The 19,283-nt window shown below is 40.9% G+C and overlaps 1 protein-coding gene and 1 pseudogene across 3 annotated transcripts; one reads left to right on the top strand and one right to left on the bottom strand.

The window, feature by feature from the left end:
* Positions 1-12,000, bottom strand: part of LOC147003918 (vomeronasal type-1 receptor 90-like) — a 30,379-nt pseudogene extending 18,379 nt beyond the window's left edge.
* Positions 10,119-18,702, top strand: LOC147003917 (vomeronasal type-1 receptor 40). Of its 3 annotated transcripts, none has more exons than XM_085839644.1 (3): positions 10,119-10,291; positions 15,493-15,624; positions 16,615-18,702. In XM_085839644.1, the coding sequence occupies exon 3, from the start codon at positions 16,646-16,648 to the stop codon at positions 17,576-17,578; it is 933 nt and encodes a 310-aa protein (XP_085695770.1). In that variant the 5' UTR covers positions 10,119-10,291; positions 15,493-15,624; positions 16,615-16,645; the 3' UTR covers positions 17,579-18,702. The 3 variants fall into 3 exon arrangements, with proteins under 3 accessions (XP_085695770.1, XP_085695768.1, XP_085695769.1); XM_085839642.1 differs by having other exon boundaries at positions 15,442-15,624; XM_085839643.1 differs by lacking the exon at positions 10,119-10,291 and adding an exon at positions 10,358-10,433 and having other exon boundaries at positions 15,442-15,624.
* The last annotated feature ends 581 nt before the right edge of the window (positions 18,703-19,283 follow it).

Below are 19,283 nucleotides of genomic sequence, written 5' to 3'. Positions count from 1 at the left end.
TCCTTTTACCGGACCACACTCTCCATGACCTCCAGTTCCACCTTTTCCTTCCACTGCCCAATCATAGCCTTTAGCCTTTATTTGACCAGTTAAAATGGGGAAAAGTTTCAAATGATATCACTTGAGCATGTGAGCAGCCACACTTGAGGAAGCAAAATTAACATTAGAATACAAACAGCATCAGGGAAACACACAACTGGCTATTAGCACCAAGAATTATTGAAGGAAGACCTGAGATTCAAACAGTATATAAGAACAAGGAGTGGTCATTCGGCAGAAACAACCAGTATTTAGGAGTCATTACTGCTTCAAAATGGCAACTCAGACAAAGACATTCGGCTCTCTTTTATAATGGGATGACTATTACATCTTTTCTGATGTCAAAACTGTGATGTGAACACTGCCAGTCTTCAAGTGTCATGAGTTAATTACTTCTGAAATAGCTTAGAGGCATCTAAACCTTGAGCACATTCTAAGAGGTTGTAAAACCATTAACCAAAGTTCATAAAAATTGAGCTAAGGATTTACTATAGGGGCAAGGATAGAAGATAAAATATTGACTGTGTTTATCTATACAAAATTTCAAGGATTACTTAGTTATGTTTTTAACACTTTGTGAACCTGTAGAGCTAGTAACAAATGATGAATGTTTAGCCAGACAATTACTTTTGGCAGATACACATGTAGACATTTTCTTTTGTAAACCGTATTCAATTTATGACCTGAATTTATGTGCAAACTTGTAGAGAACTTTTTACCATGTATCATGCACTCTAAAAGACAAACAAGTCCTGAGAACTAAGAGCAGAGATAGGCCTCCCCCTCTCTTCTTCCTTCAACTTCATGCATTTCCTGCAGCAATAGAAAAAAGGCTACTTTATCTTAACCCCCATGCTTCCCTCCTCCGATGCTTTACTCTGAGGTGTTAAACTGGAGACTGCAGTTTCTAGCCTCAGAACAACTCAGACAGGCAGGTCAGCTACAGAAGCATAGCGACTTAGACTTAAGATAGGTAAATGTATTATTATATTGTTAGGGTTAGGTAATCTAAAATTTCATTGATGGGTACTAGGATATCACAGATGGGCTGCATTCCTGCATCATGAAATATTGACCATATGATGGGCTGCCCAGCACAGATGGCCTATCCTGAGATAAGATATTGCCCATTCAAGTGGCTATCTTTAGGCTGTTCCTCAAGTGGGGGATTTTATTGTCTTTTTCCTGGACTTTTGGGTCTCCTGCTAGATTAAATGTTTTATGGTCTACTTTCTGAGACAACATGGGGTGCAAAGGCCCCTTCATTAGATGATTTGCACTGAATAGGCAGAGGTGAAGTCATAACAGGGATTATGTAATGGCCAAACACCATCTCTGTAGTTACCTTCCATCATTTGGTCAGTTAACAGCAAAGGACTGAGGCTGGCTGAGCTATTAGAAACCATCATCTGAATATTGTGTCAGACTGGGTCTCTGTTGTGTGTAAGTTGGAAGATGGATATGATGAAGTCCAAACAGTACATCAACACAAAGAAGCTCATGAGCAGCAAAGGGTGATCCTTTGCTCCGGGGATGCCTTTGAAGAAAGGCTGGTGTTGTGAAGATGCTGGGCCTGCTTCCTGTGCTTACACAAGCAAACTACCATGTACCCACTGGAGAGGGTCATGAGAGCTAAGAAGGACACATCCTGATATATTCTCAATATGGAAAATAAGTGCCTGATGATATAACCCATGGGTAAAATAATTCAGGATTCATTGACAAATATGAGACCATGTAAAGAGAAGTTGTAGTCAGCAACCATGGAGGAGAAGTGAGCACCACAGGACATATAGAAGGGCACAGTACAAAAATGTAACACAGGCTGTGCTGTGGGGATTTATATTTGAATTTTGCCAAACAGGATCTTCTGGGGCTAAGGGTGATATCCTGGTGGACACTCAGAAAACAGGTAGCACAAAGAGAGAGGTCCCTCAAAAGCCTGTGCAAGTGGGAAAGGGATTTGATTTGATGTCATAGTGTCCACAAATTCTAAGATACAAAAATATCAACAGCTGTGAATCCCATGACTGTTAGCACCCCAAGGTGGTTGAGGATCAAGAGACTGATTATCAGGTCAGTGATCTGGAGCCTGTGGTCAAGAAGGAACTGAAGGATGTGGAAGAGGAAGAGGATACTGGTGAATGAGATCCCAATGTCCACTTCAGAGAAAAATATATTTTGTAAGTCAACAACTCCACACAGTGTGTTGTTCTTCTCACAGTATGGGACAAAGAAATAGAATAAATATCTGAGGAGAAAGGCAATAGAAAGTCTTTGCCACAAACAATCATGGTATAATTGGTACCCAATACAATTATTGCCTTTAGGAATACTAATGGACCCAGTTCAATGCATCATTTATACTCAAGTTTGCCTGGGGTCCAATACTCCTTCATTATCAGTCATGCCTGGATCATGAACCTGTAGATGGGCTCCTTTGGTGCCTAAAGTTCTTTTTGCATTAAAATGATCACATATTCTAGAAGCACTTCCATACTATTCCCCCACTTTGAGGTTTTTAGGGGGCACTGTGATATCTGGCTTGTTTCTGTCATCTTGTCTGGTATAGTAAGAGTTTCATAAGATTTGATTATTTCTAGTGGGATGTTTCCCCATTTCATTTTTCTTGCCATACCAAAACACTCTAACCAAAAATTGGCATTAGGGATGTTTATCTGGCATACACTTTCAGGTTACAGTTCACCAGCAAGAAGTGAAGTCAGGAACCCAAAACATCTAGTCAGGTCACATCAGCTGAGTTTGGTTCCTAGCATCTAAGTCAACTGGCTTACACCTGAGCTAGGGCATCAGTGACCTCTTTAGACCTCTATGGCACCGGCACTCGCATGCATACTTTGCACACACATAATTAAAAAAATAAAAGTTAGTAAATCTTATTTTAATTCATACTAGAAATATTTGATGGAATGTTTTCTAGACCTAGAGAAATGTCCCACAGACCACAGCCTCCAACAATGGACCCACACAACCCTAATTTCCCTAATCACCCAGTCATGAAAGGTTTGTCTTTTCTGTTAAGGAGCTCTGACCTCCCTTCCAGTACACTTGTTGGACATTTCTAATATCAGAAAATTATAAAGGATATTTATTCAATGACTATCATAGAAATGATTAATGAACATAAATATCATGTCCATTAGGAACATGTTCACTGTCTATTAACAATCTGTGTCCTGTAACCACACCACCACAGTGACTCAGGTGACTGCTTCTATCAGGCAAATAGAGGCAACGGGCTGACATAATTTTTGAAGTTAAGTAGGGAATAGAAAGGCTCTTAGGAAAATTCTAGTCAATAAAGGTCAGCAAAGAGCCCCTTGTTAGGTGAGGTTTGAACATACAACCCATTTCTTTTTCAATGGCTTTTAGAACTTTTAAGTATTCACACTATAGAAGCCAGTATATCAGAAACATTTCATTTATGGTACTAATTGATAGAAGCAAAATTAAGTGTATTTGTTTATATTTGAAAGAAAACACCATTTCTGTTTAAGATACAAACAAAGGATCACTTCTGAAAACCTCTAGAAATTACACCATACAACTTATGGATGATAAAGTAAAATTTGAAGTTAGGTCAGAAAAAGAAATTGAAATTAAAGTTAACTGACACCTTATAAAAATTAAGTAATTTTAGGACCTTAAGGAAATGAATAACCCAGGAAGAAACTGCACTTGATGCAGAACATATTCCTCTGTGCTGAGAGGCTGCTGGAGCTCAGCATCTCCTCTACAGATCCTGAAACTCCCGCTGCAGCCCCCAAGTTCCTCTCGCACAGCCTGCCTGGGTCTCATCCACTGTCTGATTCTGCTTTTGAGTGCAGAGCACTTACCCAGATGTACAACACAAAAAAGGACTCTGAACCTGAGGAGATCCTGCACAGGCTTAGGTGAAGGGAGCCTTTAACCCATCTCTGCAGCCTGTAATTTTGTTGACTGCAGGTGACAAGTTCCCTCTGGTGAGCAGGGACATGTGGGATCCCACTGGAACATTTTACCTGTTGAGTTGACTCTACTCTGTTGGATAACAGTCATTGTGAGAGAGCTGGGCCCAAAATTTTCTCTGAGATTCCTTGCCACACTTGCACAATGGATCAGGTCACAATGTGACCTAACCCCAAGTTTTCCCTCATACAAAAAGAGTCCTAATTGACCTTCTATTCCATAATTCATCTGCTTAACTTTGAGACCTCTGATGCTTTCCTTCAGCTTCCATGTTTCTGATTAAATCTACACAGTGAGTGACAGGCTGTTTCTTCCAGGTTCTTTCAACACACAGAGAACCTGTATCCAAGAAATCTTGGTTCTGTGACCCATGACTTATAGCTTTCCAGCTCTTAGTAAACAGTAAAAATGAATTTAAAGAAAATGTAGAAGTAATGGAAGACTTGGGAGTTAGGGATGTGCAATCATAGGCAGCTTGAACATAACTATGTGTGAGGCCAACCTTGAACTGGATTCTTCTCCCTGGGGAGCTTCTTTTCTGGTCCAGTCTATTTGGAGTTCTGTAGGCTTCTTGTATGTTCATGGGCATCTCTTTCTTTAGATTTGGGAAGTTTTCTTCTATAATTTTGTTGAAGATGTTTGCTGGTCCTTTGAGTTGAAAATCTTCATTCTCATCCACTCCTATTATCCGTAGGTTTGGTCTTCTCATTGTGTCCTGTATTTCTTGGATGTTTTGAGTTAGGATCTTTTTGCATTTTACATTTTCCTTGATTGTTGTGCCGATGTTCTCTATGGAATCTTCTGCACCTGAGATTCTCTCTTCCATCTCTTGTATTCTGTTGCTGATGCTGGTATATATGGTTCCAGATTTCTTTCCTAGGGTTTCTATCTCCAGTGTTGCCTCATTTTGGGTTTTCTTTAGTGTCTACTTCCCTTTTTAGGTCTAGTATGGTTTTGTTCATTTCCATCATCTGTTTGGATGTGTTTTCCTGTTTTTCATTAAGGACTTCTACCTGTTTGATTAGGTTATCCTGTTTTTCTTTAAGGATTTGTAACTCTTTAGCAGTGTTCTCCTGCAATTCTTTAAGGGATTTTTGTGCTTCCTCTTTATTGTCTTCTACCTGTTTACCAGTGTTCCTTTGTATTTCTTTAAGTGTGTTATTAAAGTCCTTCTTGAAGTCCTCTACCATCATCAGGAGATATGCTTTTAGATCCGTGTCTAGCTTTTCCGGTGTGTTGGGGTGCCCTGGACTGGGCGAAGTGGGAGTGCTGGGTTCTGATGATGGTGAGTGGTCTTGGTTTCTGTTAGTAAGATTATTACGTTTACCTTTCGCCATCTGGTAATCTCTGGGGTTAGTTGTTGTTGTTGTCACTGTTTAAAGATTGGAGCAGAGGCCCATATCAGAAGAGAGTCCAATCATCCAGGGTGGCATGCTCCTGTGTTTGGGTCTCAGAATTAGAAGATAACACTTTATAATAACTGTTTTAATATGTCAAAAGTTCACACAGGAGCAATGCATGACAGATGAGCTATTTCCAAAGAGGAGTGGACACATAAGGAACTAAACATATGTAAAAAACCAATAACATCTACTGTCTAAGATCTCACATAAGGCACCTGGGGAGAGGAATCCTCAGAGGAAAGGCAAGGCATCCATTATCAAATACCTAACTCATACCAATGTGGAAATCTGAATGCTACACAGTGGCTTCATGAACATTTTAATGCTCATACAACAGGCATGGCTCAGCTGGGGAAGAGGAAGTCACAGCATGGAGGACACTGGAAAATGCTCATACTTTGCCCATCCTGTCCCTTAGGGCTTCTGTCCTAATTTATTGCACAGGCCATTGCCATCTACTTGTCACCAGGTTTCCTGAAAGAACATGGGGGTTGGTGTAGCAAAGGTGTTGGCCTCGTAGAGGAGGTGACCTTCACAAGACCAAGGGCCTCTCCTCCTATTGATACTTGACAAGGTCATCCCCTGCTATATATGTGGGTGGATCCATGGGTCCAACCATGTGTACTCTTTGGTTGGTAGTTTAGTCCCTGGAGCTCTGGGGAGACTGGTTAGCTGATATTGTTCTTCCCATCGGGTTGCAAACCCCTTCAGCTCCTTCAGTCCTTTCTCTAACTCCTCCATTGGGGACCCTGTGCTGAGTTCAATAGTTGGCTCTGAGCAACCACCTCTGTATTTGTCAAGCTCTGGCCGAACCTCTCAGGAGACATCCATATCAAGCTCCTGTCCGCAAGCTCTTCTTTGACCAAGCCAGCTCAGTCAGTCAACAGGTTCTCCACTGCAGGAGTGAGGATTAAATAGAAAAAGGACAATTAGACAACATTGTAGCATGACCCCAGCCAGTTCTGAGACTGAGGCTAGTTTATTTTTTTCCCAATCCATTTTTATACCACATTAATTACATACAAGTAATAAGGTGAAGCAGTACAACAAAGTCAAATAGTCAAGGAACAAGCAAGGCAATAAAGTCTTGTGATCTCTGTTTCTAAGGACTTATCACATTGACCAATTTATCTGAGCCTACTTCCCTGTCCTAGCCCAAAGTGATATTCTTGCCTGAAGCCTACATCTTTGTTCTAGGCTAAAATTAGATTCCTGCTTGAACTTACTTCCCTGTTCTAGGCTAAAATTAGATTCCTACCTGAGCTTTGTTCCTTGTTATGGCCCAATGTCAAATTCCTACCTGAAGCCCACTACCTTGTCCTGGCCCAATGTCTGATTCCTGCCATGCTAGACAACATGGTGGTCAATGGAGGTTTTAGTGCTCCACCTTGGTCCAGTAAAGGGTCAAAATATCCTTCAAAACAAACCATTACTGAATAGGTGAATAAATTCCCTTTAAGCTATTTATTATTGGACAGCCAATGAATTACATTATGCAGATAAACTGTAGGTGATATTAGAAAGTAGAAAACTGCCTTTCTTATCTAGGGCTTGGAAGGACTTTTTATTATAGTCTAAAGTAGTCTTAGTAGTTTTCATGATCTTTATGTTTCTGATCGACTCTTTAATGTCAGAATCTCTTACTATGATTAAATATTTGAATCATTTAAATCTAGACTAGTGGTTCTTCCCAGGAGAATTTAGAGATGTGAAGTATAGATAATATTTTAAGTTATTGAAAATAACTAAATCATAACAAAGACTGGGCTATTTTTATAGCTTATTTAGTTTAAATTGTGGTATGTTTTTGATGTATATTGTTTCTAAACATTTTATATGGTTTGAAAACTGTCTTTTATGAGATTCAGAAAATTTACATGACCCCACATTTTGACCTAAAACCCAGGATAGCAAAAACTATTCTCAACAATAAAAGAACATCTTGGAGAATCAGCATCCCTGACCTCATGCTGTTCTACATAGCAATTGGGATAAAAACTGCATGGAATTGGTATGGTGAATTTTAAGTAGATTAATGGAATAGAATTGAAGACCCAGAAATGAACCTACACATATGTGGTCACTTGATATTTGACAAAGGATTTCAAACCATCCAGTGAAAAAAAGACTGCATTTATTTAAAAAAATGGTGCTGGTTCAACTGGAGGTCAACATGTAGAAGGATGCAAATTGATCCTTTCTTATCTCCCTGTACAAAGTTGCAGACTGCCACATAAAACCAGATATACTGAAATCAATAGAAAAGAAAGTGGGGAGAGCCTCGAGCACATGGGCACAGGGGAAAATTTCATGAAAATGAAACCAATATGTTCTAAGATCAATAATTGACAAATTGGACCCCATAAAATTACAAAGCTTCTGTAAGGCAAAGGACAATGCCAATAGGACAAACCAGCAACCAACATAATGGGAGAAGATCTTTACCAATCTGATAGAGGGATAATATTCAATATATATAAAGAACTCAAGAAGTTAGACTCCAGAGAAGCTAATAATACTATTAAAAATGGGTAACAGAGCTAAACAGAGAATTCTCCACTGAGGAAACTCACATGGCTGAGAAGCAACTAAAGAAATGTTTGATATCCTTAGTCAATAGGGAAATGCAAATCAAAACAACGCTGGAAATCAGTCTGTTGGTTCCTCAGAAAATTGAACATAGTTTATCTGAAGACTCAGCTTTAGGACTCCTGTGGTGTATATATCCAGAAGATGCTCCAGCATATAACAAGGACACATGCTACACTATGTTCATAGCAGCCATATTTATAATAGCCAGAAGCTGGAAAGAACCCAGATGTCCTTCAACAGAGCAATGGATTCATAAAATGTGGTACATTTACAAAATGACTTCATGAAATTCATAGGTAAATGGATAGAAATTGAAAATATCATCCTGAGTGAGGTGACCCATTCACAAAAGAACACACATGTTATTTACTCACTGATTAGCCCAAATGTTTGTAATACCTAAGATTCAAATCACAAATCACATGAAGCTTAAGAAGAAGGAAGACCAAAATGTGGATGGTTCAGTGCCTTTAAGAAGCAGGAACAAAATACTCATAGGAGGAAATAAGGAGCCAAAGTATGGCACAGAGACTGAAGGAAAGGCCATCCAGAGACTGCCCATCTATACCTTATACAGTTGCCAAACCCATACAGAAGCTATGGTGAATGCTGGGAAGTGTTTGCTGATGGAAGCCTTATATGTCTGTTTTCTGAGAGACTCTGCCAGAGCCTGACAAATACAAAGGTGATGCTTGCAGCCAAACATTGGACTGAGTGTGGGGGTCCCTGATGGAGAAGGGACTGAAGGAGCTGAGGGGGTTTGCAGCTCCATGGAAGAAGCAGCAGTGTCAACAGTCCATACCCCTTTAGCTCCCAGGACCTGGACCACCAACCAAAGAATACACATGCATGGATCCATGGCACTAGGAGCATATGTGGTAGAGGATGGCCTTGTTGGATATCAGTGGGTGGAGAGGCCCTTGGGCCTGAGGGTGTTTGATGACACAGTGCAGGGGCACACCAGGTCGGGAAGTTGGGAATGGGTAGGTGGGTAGGGGAGCACCCTCATAGAGGCAGGGGGGGGAGGATGAGATAGAAGTTTCTGAAGGGGAGACCTGGAGGGGAAAGATATTTGAAATGTAAATAAAGAAAATATCCAATGAAAAATGACAAAACAGGAAATGATGTCATTTTATGTGTATAAAATGAGGCAGGATATGGCATACAGTTGAACAGGGAGGCAGGTTTAGCTGCTCTCAGGGGTAACTGTCTCTGTAGGGGTCAGTCTTCAGGCCTTAAATATCTGGGCAAGGGGAAGCCATGGTGGACATTCTCTGCACACACTGAGAACATTTTCATTTGGACCAGAGGAACTCTTTGCCATCCTACCAAGCTTTACTCAGGGAAGGTTTTGTCCTTTTGTTGGGTCTGAGTCACTGATCATTGACAGAGCTGTGCCAGTGCCAAATTACCCACATTCTTTCAGGACTTGGCTAGTTCCCTACAGAACCATTCATGAGTCAGATCTCTCTTAAACTCTGAGAAATGTTCCAGTTTATTTGGCTAACAGCACTGTCATGGTGGGAAAGCAGCAGGCATGGCTGCTGGAATAAGAAACTGAGAAGTCACATTTTGAACCCAAACATAAAGCAGAGAGTGAAAAGGATGTGCTAGTAGGACTTTAGGCTAAACCTGGCCTATGCTGGGTTCAGGTGCCCATGACTGCCTCACAAAAGACTTTGAGCTGTGCCTCTCTTTCTCTAAACTTTCCTATCATTTCTTTTTAAATTTATTTGTAAATTTTACTCATAGCACGAATCCTGAAGCAGAACATATAGAAATTAAGGCATACAGAAGCAATTCTACCTGGAATCCTGATATTCAACCTGAGTACTGTCCCAGCAAAGGCTGACAATTAACACTGTAAGGCATAAGCCTCAGAGCCGGTGGTAAGTCATGGGAGGCCCAGGAGTCTTTCTTCCCAGATCAGAAAGTATTGCTAAATATGAAATGGTTTGGGATTGATTATACCTCAGGTTCAAAATGAGCAAAGTTAGAGTTGTCTAATTGGTGCAAACTTTCTGATCCCTCCCGAAGGTATTGCCAAGATAACTCAGATAAAGTTTGTGCCCAGCCCTCCCCTGATGGCTGTTATTCAGATCACTGGGAGTATGATCAAAGGCGAGGAAGATGCTCCACTGGAGTGCCAGGTCTCCATGCTCCTCCGAGAGAACTTGTCATGTTCTGCAGACACTAAAATTACAAATTGCTCACATGCATTAAAGACTCCCTCAATGCCGTGCAGGATCTTCTTAGGCACAGAGTCCTACCCTGCCATGTCTGTATTGGTAAGTGTCCTGCACCCAAGCGCAGAATACCAGGAAGGCTGAGGGCAGAGGCGTTTTCAGTCTACAAGGAGGTTTTCAGTGTCTGCAGTGGAGACACTGAGCTCTGATGGCTCTTCAGCACAGAGGACTATGTTCTGCCTGGGTAACAAATGTCTTTCCTTCTTAGGACATTCATTTTCTGTAACTCCTAAAATTCACCAATTTTACACACTTCTGGAATATCCACAGATTTTTGATTTGCATTCATTTTTTAAAGTGTATAACTCTCTGTCTCAGCACTTAAATCACACAGTGAATTTTCAAGCTTATTCTTTCTTACAGATCTCATGCTACCAAGGAAATCTTAAAGCCACAGCTTAATATAATGTCTTCAGCTCTGTGTCTGTCTAGAACTATTTTGGACTTGACTTCTTTGGTTTGAATGATTCATAGATTTGATACTGTGGTGGTTTTGTGATGTCACAGAGAGTCACACTACTAGGAGGTGTAATAGGTGTGTCTTTGTTGTAATAGGTGTGGCCTTGTTGGAGGAAGTGTGCCACTGTAGGCATGGGCTTTAATCACCTTGTCCTAGCTTCCTGGAAGCCAATCTCTTCCTGTCTGTTTTTGAAAATATATGTAGATTTCTCAGCTCTTCCTGCACCATGCCTGCCTCATGGATGCTGCCATGCTACTGACTTGATAATAAAGGACTGAACCTCTGAACCTGTAAGCCAGTCCCAAGAAAATGTTGTCCTTATAAGTGTTGCCTTGGTCATGGTGTCTGTTCACATCAGTAAAACCCTAAGAAAGAAGTTGGTACCAGAAACTGGGGATTTTGCTTTGATAGGCCTGACATGCTTTTTCTTGTAAGAATGTGAATTTTGGGACTTTGGATTTGGAGTGTAGTGGGATGCTTTAAGTGGTTATTAATGGGTTATCTTTGTAGGAATATATAATAATTGTTGCTGTGTGTGATTTGAATCATGCAAGACTGACATTAGAGGTTACAGAGGAAAAGAATATTAATATGTGACCCAAGCCCTTTGGATGACCCCAGAGATCAGGTGTGGATCTTAGACACTGGAACAAGAAGCTGTAAGTTTATAGTTGCCTTGGAGACCCCAAAACGTTCGAGCTGCCAGGGTTGTGGGGTATCTGCTGAGAAAAAGCTGCTAACAGGTAGTGGAACCAGCCAAGGAGAAAGGCATTTGTAACAGTCAACAAAAATGAAAAAGGATTTCGAGATCTAAAAACCAGTTTGACATCAGACATGAAGATGCAGTTTGGATTTTGCTCAGCTGATCTCCTATCATGCTTTGGGAATTATAGTTAAGTGATAGGATGAATCTCAGAAGAGACTTTGGACTTCTTCTATTGTTGAGATGACTATAGTCTCTGGGTTCTTTGGAAATTGGACAAAATGTATTTTTTATTGTGCTATGGCTAGGTATGGCTCCTGTAGACTCGTGTGTGAACAAGACTATGGTAGCCAGGGAGTGGAATGCAGTGGTTTGAATAAGCTTTGTCCAGGCAATGGCACTATTAGGATATGTGGCCTTGCTGGAGAGGTGTTGCTTTTTTTGCGAAAGTGTTTCACTGTGGGTGTGGACATTGAGGCCCTTCCCCTAGCCTTCTGGAAAATAGTCTTCTCCTGTTTACCTTTGCAACATGATGTGGAACTCTCTGCTTCCTGCACTATCCCTGTCTGGAGTCTGCCATGCACCCATCTTGATGATACTGGACTGAACCTCTGAACCTTTAATCCAGTCCCAATTAAATGTTGTCATCATAAGAGTTGTCTTGGTCCTGGTGTCTGTTCGCAGCTATAAAATCCTAACTAAGACAGAGGCTTTGAACAAGACATGGAAATGAAGCTGTAGGATCAATGCTGCACCTGTACAGCCTCACAGTGTACTGCAGCTCACTCCCAGTTCATCTATAGCTACTAGAACTCAGATGCTGTCCTTAGCCTGGGCTCTGACCCATGGGATGTCTCAGCTAGGAATTTGGTTGCCAGGAATGAAATATCAAGTCTATGGTGAACTTGGACATGGATTCCCCCTAAGAAATTCCTATTCCTGGTCCCAAGAGCAGGAGTTTATGACTCTTTTTTCTTGGAAGAAACAATTGTAAAGCAGTCAAATAATGGGAAAACCTGGATTTTGTTGCTCTCTCTAGGTCTGGTCTCTCTTATGAGCTCCCATAATTCCACAAACTGTATCTTCTCATGGTGTTAGAAATAGATAAACCAAATCAATGTCCCTTTTTCTTACAAAGGGACCTTCATAGGCACTGGACAAGGAGGCCTGTAATCCAATGTTTCACCATGGGATCCATCACATCTCAGGTTCTGTCAGGAAAAGTTTCTCCTGCAGAATGGTTGGGACTCTGTAGTTTGAAAAGGCATCTATGACAAAAACTCCTGTCAGGTGTGTGACAAGGTTTCTCTGGGATTTCCTTTCCACTCACCATATGAGCACACTGTCTTCTCTGGCATTTCTGAAGATGCATTTTTAATGCAACAATAGTCTAGCTGTAATGGTAGGCCTTGAGGACAATAAAGGTGTCAGCCACTTCTTATCCCCAGTTTTTCCCATGGTTTCCCTATCACACCCACAGAGTCATTTTCTTCATTTCCTCTCTGGACACAGTGCTGACATCTGCTTATTGATGGTTTTCCAGTCACAGGTGGCTTCTCCCTCAGTGTCTTTCTGGTAGTAGTCCAAGTAGACTTGTTAGATAAAGAATACTGCCTGATGTAACTCCATTTTAAACAGAACCCATTTCATGAAGCAGAGCCAGTCCCACCTTCCAAAGCCTAAGTTCATTGTTCAGGGCAGCCCAGCATGGATGAGAGTGATGGTAGCATGGTAAAGGTGAGCTGTGTGACAATGACAAACACAAGCACCCAGTTCCATAAACATAAGGATAGAGAGGTGTTGCTCAAACTTGCCTTCAACCCTACTCTTTACAAAGCCTCTCAGCACCATGGTGTAGGTAGACTGTATCCATGTTATAGAGGAGCACACAGACACTCTGTCTTTCTCCTCCCTGGATGCAGTGCACCCACAGGGCCATAAAAACCAGACATGCAGTAGGTTTTCCAGAGAGCTTACCCTCTTTCATTCTGCTCTTTACTTCCCCCCAGATGGACAGGTTAGGTCATAATTTTGCTGAACCAAGGTCACCTGATTGAGGCCTATTGATGCCATGTGTCTCAGGCTGTCCATGATTTGTGTAACTGAAGCATGTACAGTGATGGTTTCCTGGATCCATGCAGAACTTGGGGCTATCTCTGTGCTCCTGAGCAGTTCAAGCCTTTACAGTTGGTCTAGCATAGAATACTCATGATTCTTCTGTATATTTTTTGCTCCAGGTTTGTTTTGTTCTCCTGTTCTGCCCTCTAAACCTTTCCTTCCTCTTCCACAACCTATTACACAAAGCCATGTCCTTTCCTTATGTAAAAAACACCACATGTCTCTGGAGGAAACATGGTAGACCAGGATATAGAAGGTAATTTTTGGCATGGTACAATTGCATCTCAGAGAAACAGGCATTAGTTGTAGTCTTAACTGTTGTGCAAAAGTCTGTCTCTTACATCATTTTCCTGATTGCAGGCAGTGGCTGTCATGTTCTCCTATCTCCTGTGTTGTGTTAGGTTGCTATCCATGTGAGGCCTAACATCTGGGAAGACAGGCAATAACACCTCTTTTTAGCTGGTTTCTATGAAGTGTGCTGATTGTCATTAGAATGCTTTGAGTAAGAATGATGCATTAGCCCAACATGTTCTACATACCTTCACATAGGCACAGTTGTGTGTGCTGCAAAGCCTGGTGCTGGCAGGTGTTCAAGGCTGTTGTTTGTGTTTCTCCTGACTAACTTTTTCTCAGTGTTACAGGACATCATGTCACTCTCTCCAGCTGTTTCTGCAGAGAGAAGGGGACTATTAAGTTTCATTTCCATTCTAATAAGGATCTTCTGACTTCAGAACAATGATCTCCTGAATCTATGATGTCATGAACTTGACTGAATATTCCTGCCTCCTGAAAACCCTTGGCTTTCCTAAGTGATTTATGTTTTGTAGGTACTGAAGTGACTCTAAAAATAGCACAATGTGCACCCCACTATATAGAGGAAGACAACCCTCACTTCCTGGGGAGTTTGATAATGTGATGGCTTTGCAAGAACCTTCTCACCACTCCGTCTCTCAATCCCTCAAATTCTCCCTTCCCTTCTCTCTTTCTTTTCATACTCCTGTCTGTCTGTCTGTCTGTCTGTCTGTCTGTCTGTGTGTCTGTCTGTTTTCTTTTTTTAGCTCATATTTAGGTTGAGACATCTCCTTAACGTGACCAAGAGACACAGTCTCACAGCAAACTCCCTGATCACCCAGCTCTTCAATATTTCCACCCATCTCTCGAGTGTTCTCTGAGCCTTGGCTGCAAGAGTTCTTTGGTACATGGATCTACTGAGCCTGGGATCCACAACTCTACACACTGATTGCTTGTGGTTTTCTGTAATGGCCTTCTATTGCAGAGAGAATTTTTTTTTGATATAAGAGTAAATATTTACAACATTTTAAACACTTGTGCTTCTTGTTAATATACTACATTACAGTACAGTATGAGTTGAAAAACTATGAAATTATTTCATGTCCAACCCTTGATTTTCAGTTGATAATTCTTTACTTGTATCTGTGAATTTTTTTATGCCTTGTATGAACTAAGTATTCACTAAAGGAAATGTTGATCTACATAATATACCCATTGCATTACTCATGTCCTTTGGGCTGTCTTCACTGAAGTCTGGAGAAGCCTCTTGTACCTAGAGTGAAATGGAACACTCCCGTGGAGCCTCTCCTTCAAGACTGGGTGATACTTTTCATTTAATCATGACCTTAGAATGGGATGTCCCTGAGTTAATTGTAACTGTAGTTTTACTTACCACCCTGATTTTACATACCAAATGAGACAAAAATAAGAGTATGTTCATACTGACATTTGATTCTCGGGGTCTTTACACAGAGACATCCTGGCAGAAGAATAAAGTCATAGGTTGAATGTAGAGTCATTTAGAATTCAGAGAAAGACCCAGATTTCATACTGTTTGGAAAGGGTACTTGACTCCATCATTCTACTGTTTTGGTCATTTTTTTGTCTTTTCTGTTTCAGGCAGGCAAAAGAGCTGGTCAGTTATTAACAGAGATTCATAATCTCTCCCAGGCCTACATGACAAGACACTGCATGAGAAAAACATCAGCTGATATGCCTATAGAGATCATTGTGTGCCAGAAACAGTTCCATGTTTGGTGTGTGTACGGCATGTTCTTTCATACATAGAGTCCTATGACACAGGTACAGGACTGACTGTCCATATGTTCTAGAGGAGGAGACTGTAGCTCTGAGTGCTTAAGGTTACACTCTGAGAAAATGACAGTGGGTAGAATTTGATTATGAGTTCAAATTGGTAATCATTTGTTCTGGAGATTAATAAGAATATTTGACCTGGCTGGCCAGTATTGGTACATTTTTTAAAACAACCACTTCAAAGGTAGAAGCTGGTAGATATCTGAGTCAGAGGCCAGCCTCGTCTACAGAGTAAATTCTAGGACAGCCAAGGCTACACACATTCCCTGTCTTGAAAAACAGAGAAAGGAAGAGACAGAGAGAGAGAGAGAGAGAGAGAGAGAGAGAGAGAGAGAGAGAGAGAGAGACAGACAGAGAGAGAGAGAGAGAGAGAGACAGACAGAGAGAGAGAGAGAGAGAGACAGACAGAGAGAGAGAGAGAGAGAGAGACAGACAGAGAGAGAGAGACAGAGAGACAGACAGAGAGAGAGAGACAGAGAGAGAGAGAGAGATGAACATTTTATCTGGTGGTACAGGAGCACAGTACATTAGACAGAAAGAAAACGACCCTGTGTATATGGAACCTGTCATCATACAGTCCTCCAGGAAGGCATATTTCTAGTTTTGCACAACCTTCTTTATTCCAACTTGCTAGATATGTTAAAGCTATTGTATGTCCATCAGATGAGATGCAGATTTTGTCCCACAACAAACCAAACCCTTGGACAATGAGTGGAAATGCTTTTTAGAACTCATGGAAATGTTTATTGTACAAAACAGTTTATATTTGAAAGTAGACCCACAATGGTGCACACAACTCAGCCTTGATAGGAAAGCATTAGGACAGTGGGGACAGTGGTGGCTTTGAGGTGGTAAGAGCTGGAGTTGAGTTCGGATGAGATGGAATTGGGATGAATTGACATCTTGTTGCTTGGTGTTGGTTGGCATTTGTGAACAAGGCCATCTTTTGTAAAGAAGAGTTTTCTCTTTTCTCCTCAGGTTTTTGCTATTTGTTTCCTACCCACATACAATGAATAAGGCCAATATGCTCCAAACTGACACAAACATGCAAATCATGTTGTTCTCTGAAGTGAGTGTTGGGATCTCTGCTAACAGTATCCTTTTTATTGCCCATGTCTGCATGATCCTTGGTGAGAACAGGCCTAAGCCCATTGATCTCTACATTACTTTCTTGTCCCTAACCCAACTAATATTCCTTATAACTATGGGACTCATAGCTGTGGACATGTTTATATCTCAGGGGATATGGGATTCTACCACATGTCAATCACTTATCTATTTGCACAGGCTTTTGAGGGGCCTCTCCCTTTGTGCTACCTGTCTGCTGAATGTCCTTTGGACCATCACCCTTACTTCTAGAAGCTTCTGTTCAACAAAGTTTAAACATAAATCTCCCCATCACATCTCAGGTGCCTTTATTTTCTTCTGTGTTCTCTATATGTCTTTTAGCAGTCACCTCTTCATATCGATTATTGCTACCCCCAACTTGACCTCAGAGGATTTTATGTATGTTACTCAGTCCTGCTCAATTCTACCCATGAGTTACTCCAGGACAAGCATGTTTTCTGCACCTATGGCCATCAGGGAAACATTTCTTGTCAGTCTCATGGCCCTGTCCAGTGGGTACATGGTGGCTCTCCTTCAGAGGCACCAGAAGCAGGCCCAGCACCTTCATAGCACCAGCCTTTCTTCAAAAACATCCCCAGAGCAAAGGGCCACGAGGACCATCATGCTGCTCATGAGCTTCTTTGTGGTTCTCTACATTTTGGAAAATGCTGTCTTCTACTCAAGGATAAAGTTTAAGGATGGCTCAATATTGTACTGTATCCAAATTATTTTGTGTCATAGCTATGCCACAGTCAGCCCTTTTGTTTTTATTTGCACTGAAAAGCATATAATTAAGTTTTGGGAGTCAAAGTGTGGCAGAATCGTAAATATTTAATTATTTATTGATGGGTATGGACCCTGATATAATCCAACATATTATTATCAGAGTGTTGGATTATGACATATTGGAAGATTTTATGACTTAAATTGATACATGAAATCATCTTTTTTTTTTCTGTTTAGTCTGTTTACTTTGTGATCAGATGACAAGTATATAAAATAAAACTAAACAGCATGCCCACTCAGGTATCATATGAGGTTTATATTTCTCAGAACAACTTCAAAGGAGATCTGTTAGAGGTCTCTCATTTGACCTGGATTCACACATTGCATTTAAGTATGAAAAGTGTAAAGACCAATAAATCTGATATTACGAATAAGCAAAAATTTTGGTTGACAATGTGATTTGACCCTTTCATTCCTCTGGTAGGTGTGTTATGGGAATGTATAAGAAAAGGTTGATCCCCGCTCCTCCTACACCACAGAGTGCTGTTATCTAGGATGAAATACAGTAAAATCAAGAGGCAGAAAAAATTCTCCAGCAGGGATGCCATGTTTATGTTGCCCCTGTAGACTGTTATTATATACAGACATTAATATACTCACTGATAAGTGGATATTAGTCCAAAAAATCAGGATACCCAAGATATAAGATAAAATTTTCTAAATGAATGAAACTCAAGAAGAATGAAGACCAAAGTGTGGACTCTGTGCCCCTTCTTAGAATTGGGAACAAAACTCCCATGGAAGCAGTTACAGAGACAAAGTTTGGAGCTGTGACGAAAGGATGGACCATCTAGAGACTGCCATATCCAGGAACCCATCCCATAATCAGCTTCCAAACGCTGACACCATTGCATACACTAGCTAGATTTTGCTGAAAGGACCCAGATATAGCTGTCTCTTGTGAGACTATGTTGGGGCCTAGCAAACACAGAAGTGGATGCTCACAGTCAGCTATTGGATGGATCACAGGGCTCCCAATGGAGGAGCTAGAGAAAGTACCCAAGGAGCTAAAGGGATCTGCAACCCTATAGGTGGAACAACATTATGAACTTACCCGTACCCTGGAGCTCTTGATTCTAGCTGCATATATATCAAAAGATGGCCTAGTCGGCCATCACTGGAAAGAGAGGCCCATTGGTCTTGCAAACTTTATATGCCCCAGTACAGGGGAACCTCAGGGCCAAAAAGTGGGAGTGGGTGGGTGGGAGGGTATGGGGGACTTTGGGATAGCATTGGAAATGTAAATGATGAAAATATCTAATAAAAATATAAAAAAATCCAAAAAATAATCCAGAAACAAAAACAAAAAAAAAATTATAGTCTGCAGAGATCTATTAAAGGCTCCAGTAACAGAAGTTTGTTCAGATCTCCACAGGCAAAGGATACTGCTTTATCACATCCATCAGTGTAAGTGCCCTGAACCCAAGTGCAGAATCAGGAGATATTCATGTGTCATCCAGGCTGTCCGAGGAGGATTTTAGGGGTTGCAGGGAGGTTTTCAGCATCTGCAGGAAAGACACTGAGCTCTGACTGCCCCTCAGTACAGGGGACTGTGTTTTGCAGAATGAGGGGATTTCATAATAGAATACTTATTTCTTCAAATTATATAGCATTGATTTTGGCCTGAATTTCTTTTTTTTTTTGAATTTAGTGACTCAGTTTGACTAGCAGTGTAGGCATTTTGTGTTACATATGTGTACTTTTACAAACATATTAGAGAATTAATGTTTCCATTTCCAATTATAATTACTATT

Source organism: Mus caroli, unplaced genomic scaffold (assembly GCF_978045245.1).
Source record: "Mus caroli unplaced genomic scaffold, Mus_caroli_1 scaffold_7, whole genome shotgun sequence".
NCBI lineage: Eukaryota > Metazoa > Chordata > Mammalia > Rodentia > Muridae > Mus > Mus caroli.
Note: the sequence above shows the minus strand (reverse complement) of the source record. Positions and strands in the feature narration are given on the sequence as shown.